Source organism: Heterodontus francisci, chromosome 8 (assembly GCF_036365525.1).
Source record: "Heterodontus francisci isolate sHetFra1 chromosome 8, sHetFra1.hap1, whole genome shotgun sequence".
Classification (NCBI taxonomy): Eukaryota; Metazoa; Chordata; class Chondrichthyes; order Heterodontiformes; family Heterodontidae; genus Heterodontus; species Heterodontus francisci.
In genome coordinates, this window is record NC_090378.1 from 4,972,410 (window position 1) to 4,989,307 (window position 16,898).

Consider the following 16,898-nt stretch of genomic DNA (forward strand, 5'->3'; position numbering starts at 1 on the left):
CCAGGGCACCAGCCCTGGTTCAACAAAGAGTGCAGGAGAGCATGCCAGGAGCAGCACCTGGTTCATTTCCTAAAAATGAGGTGCCAACCAGGTGAAGTTACAACACAGGACTAAATGCATGTTCAACAGCAGAAGCAGCATGCTATAGACAGGGCTAAGTGATCCCCCAACCAATGGATCAGATCAAAGCTCTGCAGTCCTGTCACATCCAGTCATGAATGGTGGGGGACAATTAATCAGAAGAGGAGGCTCCATAAACAGCCCCATCCTCAATGACGGGAGAGCCCAGCACGTCAGTGCAAAAGACAAGGCTGAAACATTTGCAAACATCCTCAGCCAGAAGTGCTGAGTGGATGATCCATCTCAGTCTCCTCCTGAGGTCCCCAGCATCACCGAATCTGGTCTACAGCCAATTCAATTCACTCCATGTGAAAAGCAAAGGCTATGGGCCCTGACAACATCCCGGCTGTAGTACTGCAGATGTGCTCCTGAACTAGTTGGGTCCCTGCCAAGCTGGTCCAGTACTGTTACAACACTGGCATCTACCCAACAATGTGGAAAATTGTCCAGGTACATCCTGTCCACAAATAGCAGGACAAATCCAATCCAGCCAATTACCACCCCATTAGTCTACTCTCACTCATGAGCAAAGTAATGCAGCGTGTTGTCGACAGTGCTATCAAGCAGCATTTACTCAGTAATAACCTGCTCACTGATGCTCAGTTTGAGTTCTGCCAGGGCCATTTGGCTCCTGACCCCGTTACAGCTTTGGTTCAAACAAGGTCAAAAGAGTTCAATTCCAGAAATGAGATGAGAGTGACTGCCCTTGACACCAATGGCAGCATTTGACAGAGTGTGGCATCAAGCAGCTCGAGTAAAATCATGGTCAAAAGGAACCAAGGGGTAAAATCCCCACTGGCTGGAATCATACCTGGCACAAAGGTTGTGGTTGTTGGAGGCCAATCATCTCAGTCCCAGGACATTGCTGTAGGAGTTCTTCCAAGTAGTGTCCTAGGCCCAACTTTCTTTAGCTGCTTCATCAATGACCTTCCCTCCATCATAAGGTCAGAAGTGGGGATGTTCGCTGACGATTGCACTTGCAACTCCTCAGATACTGAAGCAGTCCCTTTCCGCATGCAACAAATCCTGGATAACATTTAGGCTTGGGCTCATAAGTGGCAAGTAACATTCGTGCCACAGAAGTGCCAGGCAATGACCATCTCAACTAGAGAAAATCCAACCATCTCCCCTTAACATTCAATGACATTGCCATTACTGAATCCCCCATCATCAACATCCTGGGGGTTACCATTGACCAGAAATTTAACTGATCCAGCCATATAAATACTGTGGCTACAAGAGCAGATCAGAGGTTGGGAATTCTGTGGCACATAACTCACCTCCTGACTCCCCAAAGCCTGTCCACAAGGCACAAGTCAGGAGTGTGATGGAATACTTGCCTGGATGAGTGCAACTCCAACAACACTCAAGAAGCTCAACACCATCCTGGATAAAGCAGCCCACTTGATTGGCACCCCATCCACCACCTTAAACACTGATTCGCTCCAACACCAGCACACAGTAGCAGCAGAATCTATCATCTACAGCAACTTGTATTGCTAACGCACCTTAAATGTAATAAAGCATCCCAAGGCACTTCACATGAGCATTATAAAAGAAAATATGACACCGAGCCACCAAAGGAGATATTAGGTCAGTTGACCATCTGCTTAGTCAAAGAGGTAGGTTTTAAAGAGAGTCTTAAAGGAGGAAAGTGAGGTGGAAAGGTGTAGGACAGGAATTCCAGTGCTTGGGACTCAGACAACTGAAGGCGGAGCCACCAATGGTGGAGCAATTAAAATCGGGGATGCTCAAGAGGCCAGAATTAGATACAGGTTTCTTGGAGGGTTGAGGAGCTGGAGATTACAGAGATATGGAGGAGTGAGGCCATGGAGGGATTTAAAAACAAGGATAAGAATTTTAAAATATTATGTTGCTTGACCAGGAGCCAATATAGGTCAGCGAGCACAGGGGTTATAGTTGAATGGCACTTGGTGCAAGTTAAAATATGGGCAGCTGAGTTTTGGAATGACACCAAGTTCACGGAGGTTAAAATGTGGGAGACCAGCCAGCAGTGCATTGAAATACTCAAGCTGAGAGGTAACAAAGGCATGATTGAGGGATTCAGCAGCAGATGAGCTGAGATTGGGTGAAGTTGGGTGATGTTACAGAGGTTGAAGTAGGCAATCTTAGTGATGACACGAATATGTGATTGGAAGCTCATCTCGGGTTCAGATATGACACCAAGGTTGAGAACAGTCTGGTTTAAAATAAAATAAAAACAGTAAGTTCTGGAAACACACAGCAGGTCTGGCAGCATCTGTGGAGAGAGAAACAGAGTTAACGTTTCAGCTCTGATGAAAGGTCACAGAACTGAAACATTAACTCTGTTTCTCTCTTCACAGATGCTGCCAGACCTGCTGAGTATTTCCAGCACTTTCTGTTCTTATTTCAGATTTCCAGCATCCACAGTATTTTGCTTTTATTTTAGTGGTTTAAACTCAGACGGTTGCCCGGGAGAAGGATAGAGTTGGTAGCTAGGGAACTAAGTTTGGCACAGGGACTTAAAACAATGGCTTCAGTCTTCCCAATATTTAATTGTAGGAAATTTCTGCTCATCCAGTACTGGATGTCAGATAAGCAGTATACAAGATACACTGCTGTAACTCGCCAAGACTCCTTCAACAATACCTTCCAAACCTGTAAACTCTACCATCTAGAAGGACAAGGACAGCAGATGCATGGGAATACCACCACCTGCAAGTTCCCCTAAAGGTCACGCACCATCCTGACTTGGAACTATATCAGTGTTCCTTCTCTGTCGCTGGGTCAAAATCCTGGAACTCCCTAATAGCACAGTGGGTGTACCCACACCAGATGGAATGTGGCGGTTCAAGAAGGCGGCTCACCACCTTCTCAAGGACAATTAGGGATGGGCATAAATACCAACAACGTCCACATCCCATGAACAAAATAAAAAAAGTGAAGAGGCAAGGCCTTTTTGGAAGTAGAAAAAGTAGGATAATAGAGGTGGTAAACCATGACATCAAGTTTGGGTTGCAAAAACCTGAAGATGTAGGAAATGGGGAGGTTGGGCCCGTGTTTCTGTCTAAGAGTGCAAGAATGAAGGCAAATAAAGCTCCCCACAGATGGGAACAGTATCAAGCCCTGGCAAGACTTTGATCTTATCTAAAATTCTCTTCCTTTTGTTCAAATCCCTCCACTGTCTCATCCTTCCCTGTTTCTTCCTCCAGCCCTACAACCCTCTGAGAACTCTGCGTTCCTCCACTCTGGCCTCTTGCACATTCCCGAATTCCTCTGCCCCACCATTGGCAGATGTGCTTTCGGCCATCTAGGCCCTAAACCTCTCAACCTGCAACCTCTCTCTCCTCCTCTGCTGCCCGTTTCCTAACTCAAACGAAGTCCTGTTCACCCATCACCCTCTGTGTTCGCTGCCCTACATTGGTTCCCAATCCAGCAATGCCTCAATTTTTAAAATTCTCATTCTTGTTTTCAATTCATGGCCTTGCCCTCCCTATTTCTGTAACCTCCTTCATCCCTCCTCCAATCCTACAACCCTCCAAGATCTACATGTTCCTCCAATTCTGGCTTGTTGAGCATCCCCAATTTGCACTGCTCCACCATTGACATCTGTGCCTTCAGCTGCCAAAGTCCTAATCTATGGAATTCCCTTTCTTCCTTTAAGATGCTCCTTAAGACCTACATTTTTGATCAAGCTTTTGGGTCACCTGTCCTAATATCTCCTTATGCGGCTCGGTGTCAATTTTTTTCTGATTGTGCTCCTATGAAGCACTTTGGGATGCTTTAATACATTAAAGGTATTAAAGGTATAAACAAGTTATGGTGAGTTAAGAGTTGTTAAGAGAAACAAAACATTTGCCACAAAACAGGCTGCAAACAATTTTTCAGATGGGGAGCCATTTTAAGACAATCACATAATATAACAAATTACCTTAAATTTATTGACATTTTGTCCCACTTGTTGCACGACTCCTGCTACATCATTTCCAGGTGTCCAGGGCAAAGATGGCTTCCTAGCATAGGATCCGGAACGGATGTACGTTTCAACTGGATTTACACCGCAAGCATGGACTCTGATTAGAACCTAAGGCGGCAAAGAACATCCTTAGTCTTCATAAAGATTAGGTTAGAAATTCTGTTGGCCGCAGTCCACAACAGGCCATTCTAATTCAGCCCCATAAACCAACAAGTAGAGATCCAGACTGTGCAGAAATTTATATGCTCAGCATATAAATCACAACATGGAAGAAAGCCACTCAGCCTCTCGTACCTCTTTTGGCTATTCAACAGAACAAAGCAATTGGTTCCATAGCCCCCCACCGCCCTTTCTCCATGGCCCTGCAAATTTCTTTTCAAGCGGTGGCGCAGTGGTTAGCACCGCAGCCTCACAGCTCCAGTGACCCGGGTTCGGTTCTGGGTACTGCCTGAGTGGAGTTTGCAAGTTCTCCCTGTGACCGCGTGGGTTTCCGCCGGGTGCTCCGGTTTCCTCCCACAGCCAAAGACTTGCAGGTTGATAGGTAAATCGGCCATTGTAAATTGCCCCTAGTATAGATAGGTGGTAGGAGAATTGAGGGAAGTTGGGGATGTATGGGAATATGGGATTAATGGTTTAAAATGGGTGGTTGTTGGTCAGCACAGACTCGGTGGGCCGAAGGGCCTGTTTCAGTGCTGTATCTCTCTATGATTCTATGATAAGTCTACATCCAATTCCTTTTCGAAAGTTCCTTCCAAATTGTTTATATTTTATTACTGGTGAACAAGTGGCAGATGAAATTTAATGCAGAAAAGTGTAAATGGATTTATTTTGATAGGAAAAACGAGGAGAGGCAATATAAATTAAAGGACACAATTCTAAAGGGGCTGAAGGAGCAGAAGGGCCTGGGGGTATTTATGTCTACAAATCACTGAAGGTTGCAGGGCAGGTTGAGAAAGCAGTTAACAGAGCATTGGTATCCTGGGAATTACAAATAGGAGCATCGAGTACATAAACAAGGAAGTTATGATAAACCTGTGTAAAACACTGTTTCGGCCTCAACTGGAGTATTGTGTCCAGTTCTGGGCACCACACCTTCGGAAGGATGTTAAGGCATTAGAGGTGTAGAAAAGATTCTTGAGAATGGTTCCAGGGATGAGGAACTTCAGTAACGTGGATAGGTTGGAGAAGCTGGGGCTATTCTCCTTAGAGAAGAGAAGATTAAGAGGAGATTTGATAGAGGTGTTCAAAATCATGAGGGGTCTGGACAGAGTAGATAGAGAGAAACTGATCCCATTGGTGAAGGAGCGAGAACCAGAGGACACCAGTTTAAGGTGATTGGCAAAAGAAGACAAGGTGACATGAGGAAAAACTTTTTTTACACAGCGAGTGGTTAGGATCTGGAGTGCGCTGCTTGAGCGTTTGGTAGAGGCAGATTCAATTGAGGCCTTCAAAAGAGAACTGGATAATCATTTGAAGAGAAAAAATTTGCAGTGCTACTGGGAAAAGGCAGGGGAATGGGACTAGGCGAGTTGCTCTTGCTGAGAGCCAGCATGGACACAACAGGCCAAATGGCCTCCATCTGCACAGTAACGATTCACTCTTGAGAATAAGAGACAAATAGAAAAGGCACAAAAGGAATAGGAAGTCAAGTGATTTCTTAGCCAGTTGGCTATCAGCCACAAACTATTAGGACTCGGGGCTTGTTGGTTATGCTGTTGCCCGCAACTTTGGGTCAGGCTTTCTCCAACCATTTTACTGCATCGTCTGCAGTGCACCTTCAGATCAGGTAGGATAAGAACAGAAGAAATAGGAGCAGGAGTAGGCCGCAGGACCTCTCAAGCCTGCTCCATCATCCAATAAGTTCACGGCTGAACATACGTACCAGGAGCTATTCGGCCCCTCGAGCCTGCTCCGCCATTCTATAAGATCATGGCTGATCTGTTTGTGGACTCAACTCCACTTTCCTGCCTACCCCCGATACCCTTTGACTCCCTGTCTACGTCTGCTTTAAAAACATTCAATGGCCCTGCCTCCACTGCTCACCAAGGAAGAGAGTTGCATAGATTCATGACCCTCAGAGAAAAAATTTCTCCTCATCTCTGCCTTAAATGCAAGACCCCTTATTTTTAAATTGCACCCCTAGTTTTAGTCTCTCCCACAAGTGGAAACATCCTTTCAACATCCACCTTGTCAAGTCCCCTCAGGATTTAAATTAGTTCTTTTCCCGTGACTAACCAAATCCATAAGTTTGTTGTTAAGACCAATAGATTCTTGCACTGTGGCTCTAGGCTGAGAATCGAGTCTGTACTCTGCAGATTTAGTAATTAAATGCTTCGAAATTCAACAAAGTTATAATCTCAGCACGAAACCACTGCCTTGTAAAGCAAAGACTCTCTTGTACATTGCTAGCATCACTAATACTTAAAGAGATAAAGGAGTTTTTTAATGCCCATCACAGGGGGTAATGAGGAATGAAATAATTCCATCTTGGCATGTGCTGTCAGGATCATGTATTTCCACCTCATGGAGCATGGTCTGGATACAAAGCAAAATTGCCTCCCTATTTCCGCCAACCTCAAAAGTCCCAGCAATCCTTTCTTCTCACCACCCATTCAGATATTCTGAATAATAAAAGCAAAATACGGCGGATGCTGGAAATCTGAAATAAAAACAAGAAATGCTGGAACCACTCAGCAGGTCTGGCAGCTTCTGTGGAAAGAGAAGAAGAGTTAACATTTCGGGTCAGTGACCCTTCTTCGGAACCAGCAAATATTAGAAATGTCAAAGGTTATAAGCAAGTGAGCCGGGGGTGGGGCAAGAGATAACAAAGGAGAAGGTGTAGATAGGACAAGGCCACATAGCTGACCAAGAGGTCATGGAGCAAAGGCAAACAATATGTTAATAGTGTGTTGAAAGACAAAGCATTAGTACAGATAGGGTGTCAACGAACTGAAGATTGAGCAGCAGCAAGTACAAACATGAAAAAAAAAAACAGTGGGTAAGCAAACTGAACAAACTAAGATGAAATGAAATAAACAAAAGAAAAAAAATTGTAAAAAATGTAAAAAAATAACTAAAAATAAAAGTAAAATGGGGGGCCCATCATGCTGTGAAATTATTGAACTCAATGTTCAATCCGGCAGCCTGTAGTGTGCCTAATCGGAAAATGAGATGCTGTTCCTCGAGCTTGCGTTGATGTTCACTGGAACACTGCAGCAAGCCCAGGACAGAGATGTGAGCATGAGAGCAGGGGGGAGTGTTGAAATGGCAAGCAACCGGAAGCTCAGGGTCCTGCTTGCGGACTGAGCGGAGGTGTTCCGCAAAGCGGTCACCCAGTCTGCGTTTGGTCTCCCCAATGTAGAGGAGACCACATTGTGAGCAGCGAATACAGTATACTACATTGAAAGAAGTACAAGTAAATCGCTGCTTCACCTGAAAGGAGTGTTTTGGTAATCTGAATGACTGACTCAATTTAATACAAATTAGATTGAATAATACAGAATTTACATACAGAATTTGAATCTTAATAAAGGAAACTACGAAGGTATGAGGCGCGAGTTGGCTATGATGCATTGGGAAACGTTACTTAAAGGGATGACGGTTGATCGGCAATGGCATACATTCAAAGAGCACATGGATGAAATGCAACAATTGTTTATTCCTGTCTGGCGCAAAAGTAAAATGGGCAAGGCAGCCAAACCATGGCTTACAAGGGAAATGAGAGATAGTATTAGATCCAAGAGGCATACAAATTCACCAGAAAAAACAACAGACCTGAGGATTTGGAGCAGTTTAGAGTTCAGCAAAGGAGGGCCAAGGGATTGATTAAGAAGGGGAAAATAGAGTACAAGAGTAAGCTTGCAGGGAACATAAAAACTGTCTGTAAAAGTTTCTATAGGTATGTGAAGAGAAAAAAGATTGGTGAAGACAAATGTAGGTCCCTTACAGTCAGAAACAGGGGAATTTATTATGGGGAACAAAGAAATGGCTGACCAACTAAATGCATACTTTGGTTCTGTCTTCACAAAGGAGGACACAAATATCATACTAGAAATGTTGGGGAACACAGGGCTTAGTGAGAGAGAGGAACTGAAAGAAATCAGTATTAGTAGAGAAATGGTGTTGGGGAAATTGATGGGATTGAAGGCCGATAAATCCCCAGGGCCTGCTAATCTACATCCCAGAGTACTTAAGGAAGTGGCCCTAGAAATAGTGGATGCACTGGTGGTCATCTTCCAAGATTCTATAGACTCTGAAACAGTTCCTACAGATTGGAGGGTAGCTAATGTAACCCCACTATTTAAAAAGGGAGGTAGAGACCAAACAAGGAATTATAGACCAGCCAGCCTGACGTCAGTAGTGGGGTTCGAGAGTCCATTATCAAAGATTTTATAGCAGAGCACTTGGAGAACAGTGGGAGAATCGGACAGAGTCAGCATGGATTTACAAAAGGGAAATCATGATTGACAAATCTACTAGAATTCTTTGAGAATGTAACTAGTAGAGTTGATGAGGAGCAGCCAGTGGATGTGGCGTATTTGGACTTTCAGAAGGCTTTCGACAAAGTGCCACATAAGAGATTAGCGTGTAACATTAAAGCACATGGGATTGGGGGTAGTGTACTGCAATGGATAGAAAATTGGTTGACAGACGGGAAACAAAGAGTAGGAATAAACGGGTCTTTTTCCGAATGGCAGGCAGTGACTGGTGGAGTACAGAAGGGATCTGTGCTCGGACCCCCGCTATTCACAATATATATTAATGATTTAGATGAGGGAACTAAACGTAATATCTCCAAATTTTCAGATGACACAAAACTGGGTGGGAGGGCGAGTTGTGAGGAGGATGCAGAGAGGCTTCAGGGTGATTTGGACAAGTTAAGTGAATGGGCAAATGCATGGCAGATGCAGTATAATGTGGATAAATGTGAGGTTATCCACTTTGGTAGCAAAAACAGGAAGGCAGATTATCTGAACGGCTATAAACTGAGAGAGGGGAATACGCAACGAGACCTGGGTCTTCTCGTACAGCAGTTGCTGAAGGAAAGCATGCAGGTGCAACAGGTGGTAAAAAAGGCAAATGGTATGTTGGCCTTCATAGCGAGAGGATTCAACTACAGAAGCAGGGACGTCTTGCTGCAATTATACAGGGCCTTGGTGAGGCCACACCTGGAATATTGTGTGCAGTTTTGGTCTCCTTATCTGATGAAGGATGTTCTTGCTATAGAGGGAATGCAGTGAAGGTTTACCAGACTGATTCCTGAGATGGTGGGACTGACGTATGAGAAGAGATTGAGTCGGTTAGGATTATATTCGCTGGAGTTCAGACGAGTGAGGAGGGGATCTCATAGAAACCTATAAAAGTCTAACAGGACTTGACAGGGTAGATGCAGGAAGGATGTTCCCGATGGTGGGGGAGTCCAGAACCAGGGGTCATAGTCTAAGGATACAGGGTAAACCTTTCGGGACTGAGATGAGGAGAAATTTCTTCACCCAGAGAGTGGTGAGCCTGTGGAATTCGCTACCACAGAAAGCAATTGAGGCCAAAATATTGTTTGTTTTCAAGGAGGAGTTAGATTTAGCTCTTGGGGCAAAAGGGATCAAAGGACATGGGGGGAAAGCGGGAACAGGTTACTGAGTTGGATGATCAGCCATGATCATAATGAATGGCGGAGCAGGCTGAAGGGCTGAATGGCCTCCTCCTGCTCCTATTTTCTATGTTTCTATGTAACACCGAAACAGGCCATTCGCCGAACTGGCCCATACCAGTGTTTATACTCCACACGAGCCTCTCCCCACACTACTTCATCTCACCCTTTCAGTATATCTTTCTATTGATTTCTCTGGCATGTATTTATCCAGCTTTCCCTTAAATGTTTCAATTTGCCTCAAACACTCCCTATCGTTGCAAGTTCCACGTTCTCACCACTCTCTGGATAAAAAGGTTTCTCGTGAATTCCCTATTGGATTTATTAGTGATTATCAAAGAGTCATTTACGGCACAGAATGAGGCCATTCAGCCTAGAGTCCATACTGCTCTCCACAGAGCTATGCAGTCAGTCCCATTCCCTGGTTCATAGAAACATAGAAAACAGGAGCAGGAGTAGGCCATTCAGCCTGCTCCGCCATTCATTATGATCATGGCTGATCATCCAACTCAGTAACCTGTTCCCGCTTTCCCCCCATATCCTTTGATCCCTTTCGCCCCAAGAGCTATATCTAACTCCTTCTTGAAAACATACAATGTTTTGGCCTCAACTGCTTTCTGTGGTAGCGAATTCCACAGGTTCACCACTCTCTGGGTGAAGAAATTTCTCCTCATCTTAGTCCTGAAAGGTTGACCCTGTATCCTTAGACTATGACCCCCGGTTCTGGACTCCTCCACCATCGGGAACATCCTTCCTGCATCTACTCTGTCAATTCCTGTTAGAATTTTATAGGTTTCTACGAGATCCCCCCTCACTCTTCTGAACTCCAGCGAATATAATTCTAACGGACTCAATCTCTCCTCATACATCAGTCCCCCATGGCCCTGCAAATCTATTTCTCTCAGGTAGACATCCAACTTCCTCTTGAAGTAATCGATCGTCTTTGCTTCCACTACCCTTGTGGGCACAGAGTTCCAGGTCATTACCATCCACTGCGTAAAGAAATGCTTCCTCATATTACCCCTGCATCTTTTGCCCAAAACTTTCAATCTGTGTCACTTAGTCCTTGTATTGTTTATAATGGGAACAGTTTTTCCTGATCTAACTTATCATGTCATAATCTTGTACACTTCTATTAAGTTTCCCCTCAATCTCCTTTGTTCTAAGGAGAACAACTCCAGCTTTTCCAACCCAACATTGTAACTAATATCCTCCATCCCTGGAAGCATTCTGGTAAATTTATGGTCCCTAGTTTTAAACACCGCCACAGGTAGAAACACCTTCCCTGCATCTACCCTGTCAATAATCTTAGCACCCTCAATCAGGTTACCCAACAGCCTTCTCTTTTGTAAAGAAAAGAGCCCCAGCCCATTTAGTCTTTTCTGATAAATATAACCTTAGTTCTGCTATCATCTATGTGAATCTCTTTTGTACTTTCTCCAGTATATCCACATCCTTCCTGGAATATGGAGACCAGAACAGAGCACAGTACTCCAAGTGTGGTCTAACCAAGTTTTTACATATGGGCTGTTCTGCACTTCAAGAGTTGGGTTGACACTGGCCAAACTTCATTCGCTTAAGATCCTTTCAACCAACAGAAACTGGAACAAACTGCGTGTTTGCTTGCCACTTCGCAAACCCAAATCTAATTTGAGCTGATCAATCTAATCTGAATTTGAACCTTGGCCCTAGAGTTGAAAGTAGCACTGTTCTACTGTAGCATCAGGCCCCTCTAACATATGGTACAGAGTAGAATTATGCATTTTACCTGATTTTCGCTTGGATTAGGTACAGGAATGTCCGATTGTAGCTTGAGGACTGCTGGCCCACCAAACTCAGAAATTCGCACAGCCCGCATGAGGGGTGCAACTGATCTTCCAGAAGCCATGGTGATCTAAGATTAAAAATAGTTACTGCATTTAAACCTTCCCATACTCCTCTCAACCCCTGCAAAATTTCACAAAAATTCAACGTGTCTACCATGGCTCAGTGGGTAGAAATCTTACCTTTGAGTCAGAAGGTTGTGGGTTCAAGTGCCAGTCAAGACCACACAATCTAGGCTGACACTCCCAGTTCAGTGCAGTGGCAAGGGAATGCTGCACTGTCGGAGGTGCCATCTTTTGGAAGTGATGTTAAACTGAGGACCCGTGTCTCCTCTCAGGGGGACAGAAAAGATCCCACAACAATATTTCGAAAGGTCTACACCTTTTTTGTTTATTCAATCATGGGATGTGGGCATCGCTGGCTAAGACAGCATTTATTGCCCATCCCTAATTGCCCTTGAGAAGGTGGTGGTGAGCCACCTTCTTGAATCGCTGCAGTCCAGGTGGGGTAGATACACCCACAGTGCTGTTAGGAAGGGAGTTCCAGGATTTTGACACAGCGACAGTGAAGGAACGGTGATATAGTTCCAAGTCAAGATGGTGTATGGCTTGGAGGGGAACTTGCAGGTGGTGGTGTTCCCATGCAACTGCTGCCCTTGTGCTTCTAGGTGGTAGAGGTCGCGAGTTTGGAAGGCGCTGTCGAAGGATCCTTGGTGCATTACTGCAGTGCATCTTATAGATGGTACACACTGCTGCCATTGTGCGTTGGTGGTGAAAGGAGTGCATGTTTGTGGATGGGGTGCCAATCAAGTGGGCTGCTTTGTACTGGATGGTGTCGAGCTTTTTGAGTGTTGTTGGAGCTGCACCCATCCAGACAAGTGGAGAGTATTCCATCACACTCCTGCCTTGTGCCTTGTAGGTGGTGGACAAGCTTTGGGGAGTCAGGAGGTGAGTTACTCACCACAGGATTCCTAGCCTCTGACCTGCTCTTGTAGCCATAGGTATTTATATGGCTACTCCAGTTCAGTTTCTGGTCAATGGTAACCCCTAGGATGTTGATAGTGGGGGAATTCATCAATGGTAATGCCATTGAATGTCAAGGGGAGATGGTTAGATTTTCTCTTATTTGAGGTAGTCACTGCCTAACACTTGTGGGGCGCGAATGTTACTTGCCACCTATCAGCCCAAGCCTGGATATTGTCCAGATCTTGCTGCATTTTTGTTTATAGCTGTTACAAAGAAAATCGAAGGAAAAAAACAGGCTGAAAAGGCGGCATGGAAAGATGTCCTTTGTTTTGGTTAGGCGTTCCAAATGCGTATAGGCAGCTGTCGCTAGGATCTTCCTTGAGCAGTGTTTTCCAGGTGATGTTGAAGATCAGTTTGGGTAGGCTTTCCGAGAGATGCAGCTTCAATGGCTCCAAATAGGTCTTGCAGCAGGAATGCAGCAACAAGCTTTCAGTTCCCACACACTGGATATGCAAAATTCTTTCAAACATGCTGGGTTCCTTCAAATACAGGAGGAAATAGGAATCTGACATACTGGGTGCAGGATTTGTTTTCAAGAGAGAGAGCTAAGCTGTTTTTCTTGAGGCAGGCAAAACCCAACAGTCTGTTGCAACAGTTCAAACTGAAACTAAAACCTTCCAGAAGTCAAGCCTTCAGATATCTATAAATTTTGTCCTGTCACTTATTTGTAAACATCTCCCCAACTCAAAAACAACCCCTGCTGGGTGATTACCCACAAGTAGGTGCCTTCCAGGAAGACCTGTTTACCAGCCAAATCCATGAACTTTCTAGCGACTTCTTTTTAAAAAAAACAAAGTTCAGCAATCTCTTCAAGATTCCAGATGTATCAGAGTCCATAATTCAAATACAAGTCCTCAACACATATCTTACAAAAGAAATACAAGCAATCTGGTAACAGTATTTTCTTTGGTGGTGTGCTTAGTGGGCCCATTTTCTATCTTATCATTCTCATCAGCTGCAGAACTGTCAGGTAAGCTCTTTTAGGGTTCAGTACAGCTGCTAGTCTCTTCTCATACACTGTCTTTGCTGTCTGTTTTTTCACTTCCCCGCTGAACCTTTTATATTCAGTCTGGTTCTCAATTGTATTATTCACCTGACATCTGTAGTATGCACCCTTCTCTTGCTTCATCTTGTTCTCTACTTTTTCGTCATTCAGAGAGCTCTGGATTTGTTTGCCCTACCTTTTCCCCCTTGTGGGAATGTACCTTGACTGCACCCAAACCATCTCCTCTTCAAAGGCGGCCCATTGTCCAGTTACAGTTTTCAAACAATCATAGAAAGTTTAAGGCACAGAAAGAGGCCACCTGGCCCATCATGTCTGTGCCGGCCGAAAAACGATCCACCTATTCTAATCCCACCTTCCAGCATTTGGTCCGTAACCTGGAGATTACAGCACTTGAGGTGCATATCCAGACTCTTTTTGATTGAGTTGAATGTCTCTGCCTCAACTACCCTTTCAGGCAGCGAGTTCCAGATCGCCACCACCCTCTGGGTGAAAATGATTTTCCTCATCTCCCCTCTAATTTTTCTACCAATCACTTTAAATCTATGCCCCCTCGTCACTGACATCTCTGCTAAGGTGAATAGACCCTTCACCTCCACTCTATCCAGGCCCCTCAAGATTTTGTACATTTCAATCAGATCTCCCCTCAGCCTTCTCTGTTAAGGAGAATAACCCCAGCCTATCCAATCTTTCCTCTTGCTGCATTTTTCCACTCCTGGCAACATCCTCGTAAATCTCCTCTGTACCCTCCCGAGTGCAATTACATCCTTTCTGTAATTCGGTGACCAGAACTGCACACAGTACTCAAGTTGTGGCCGAAATAAAGATTTATACAGTTCCAGCATAACCTCTCTGCTCCTATATTCTATACCCCAGCTAATAAAGGAAAGGATTCCATATGCCTTCTTAACCACCTTATCGACCTGTCCTGCTACCTTCAGGGATCTGTGGACATTCACTCCAAGGTCCCTCACTTCCTCTATACTTTTCAGTATTTTCCCATTAATCTTGTATTCCTTTGCCTTGTTTGACCTCCCCAAATGCATCACATCATACTTCTCCAGGTTGAATTCCATTTGCCACTTTTCTGCCCATCTGACCAGACCATCAATATCTTCCTGGAGCCAACAGCTATCCTCCTCGCTGTCTACCACATGGCCAATCTTTGTGTCGTCTGCAAACATCTTGATCATGCCCCCTACATTATGTCCAAATCATTAATATGTAACACAAAAAGCAGGGGACCCAGTACTGAGCCCTGCAGAACGCCACTGGAAACAACCCTCCAGTCGCTAAAGCATCTGTCAACAATTACCCTTTGTTTCTTGCCACTGAGCCAATTTTGTATCCACCTTGCTGCATTTCCCTGGATCCCATGGGATTTTTTTTTTTAAATCAGTCTGCCATGTGGGACCTTGTCAAAAGCCTTGCTAAAATCCATGCAGACCACATCAACTGCACTACCCTCATCTATCTTCCTTGTTACTTCTTCAAAAAATTCTATCAAGTTGGTCAAACAAGATCTTCCCTTAACAAATCCATACTGACGATCCTTGATTAACGTTTTCTCTTTCTTCTTTGGTTATTTTATTTTAGGTTTTTTAGCGTGTTTAGTTTGTTTCTACTGTGCCTACCACTGTTGCTGTTTTTTTAAAATTTTAATGTTTGTGCTTGGAGTGCTTTGTACTTGACAGTCAATTCACACCCTCTCTGTACTAACACTTTGTCTTTCAGCAAACCATTAACATACCATTTGCCTTTGTTCCATGACCTTCTGGTCAGTTATTCTCTGTGACCTTGTCCTATCAACACCTTCTCTTTTGTTATCTCTTGCCCCACCCCCAGCTTTACTTGCTTAAAACCTTTTACATTTCTAATATTTGTCAGTTCTGAAGAAGGGTCACTGACCTGAAACTTTAACTCTGCTTCTCTCTCCACAGATGCTGCCAGACCTGCTGAGTATTTCCAGCATTTCTTGTTTTTATTTCCAATTTCCAGCATTGGCAGTATTTTGCTTTTATTTTACTTGATTAACCTGTGCCTTTCTAAGTGACAGTTTATCCTGTGTCTCAGAATAGATTCCAATAATTTGCCCACTACTGAGGTTAGACTGCCTGGCCTGTAATTATTCAGTCTATCCTTCGCTCCCTTTTTAAGCAGAGGTACAACGTTAGCAGTTCTCCAATCCTCCGGCAGCACACCTGTATCCAGTGAGGACTGGAAAATGATGATCAGACCTTCTGCTATTTGCTCTCTTGCTTCTTTTAACTGCCTCACGTACATTTCATCTGGCCCTGGTGATTTATTAACTTTCAAGGATGCTAATTCCATTAATACTTCCCCTCTTCCTATGTTTATCATATCCAATACTTCACACTCCTCCCCCTTAACCACAAGATTGGAATTTCCCCCTCTTTTGTGAAGACAGACGCAAAGTATTCATTAAAAACCATACCAACATCTTCCGCCCCTGCACATAGGTTACCTTTTTGGTCTTTTATGGGCCCTACTCTCTCCTTACTTATCCTCTTACTCTTAATGCAATGATAAAACATCTTTGGGTTCACTTTGATTTTGCTTGCCAATATTCTTTCATGCCCTCTCTTTGCTTTCCAAATTTCCTTTTTGATTTCACCCTCCACTTTCTACACTCCTCTCGGCTTTCTGTAGTATTGAGTTCTTGATGTTGGACATAAGCTTTCTTACTAATTTGATTGAGTTTTTTGAGGAAGTGACAAAGATGATTGATGAAGGAAGGGCAGTGGATGTTATCTATATGGACTTCAGTGAAGCCTTTGACAAGGTCCCTCATGGCAGACTGGTACAAAAGGTGAAGTCACACGGGATCAGAGGTGAGCTGGCAAGATGGATACAGAACTGGCTCTGTCATAGAAGACAGAGGGTAGCAGTGGAAGGGTGCTTTTCTGAATGGAGGGATGTAACTAGTGGTGTTCCGCAGGGATCAGTGCTGGGACCTTTGCTCTTTGTAGTATATATAAATGATTGAGGAAAATGTAGCTGGTCTGATTAGTAAGTTTGCGGACGACACAAAGGTTGGTGGAGTTGCGGATATTGATGAGGATTGTCAGAGGATACAGCAGGATATCGATTGGTTCGAGACTTGGGCGGAGAAATGGCAGATGGAGTTTAATCCGGACAAATGTGAGGTAATGCATTTTGGAAGGTCTAATGCAGATGGGAGGTATACAGTAAATGGCAGAACCCTTAGGAGTATTGACAGGTAGAGAGATCTGGGTGTACAGGTCCACAGGTCACTGAAAGTGGCAACGCAGGTAGATAAGGTAGTCAAGAAGGCATACA

At 44.2% G+C, this 16,898-nt stretch overlaps 1 protein-coding gene across 1 annotated transcript in view; it reads right to left on the reverse strand.

Moving 5' to 3' along the window:
• Positions 1-16,898, reverse strand: part of cryz (crystallin, zeta (quinone reductase)) — a 61,195-nt gene that overhangs the window by 19,150 nt on the left and 25,147 nt on the right. Inside the window, exons 2-3 of the mRNA XM_068036572.1 lie at positions 11,494-11,619; positions 4,034-4,186 (exon numbers count right to left, since the gene is read on the reverse strand). Of these exons, the coding sequence (XP_067892673.1) occupies positions 4,034-4,186; positions 11,494-11,613 (273 nt within the window). The 5' untranslated portion in view covers positions 11,614-11,619. The remainder of the gene's footprint in view (positions 1-4,033; positions 4,187-11,493; positions 11,620-16,898) is intronic.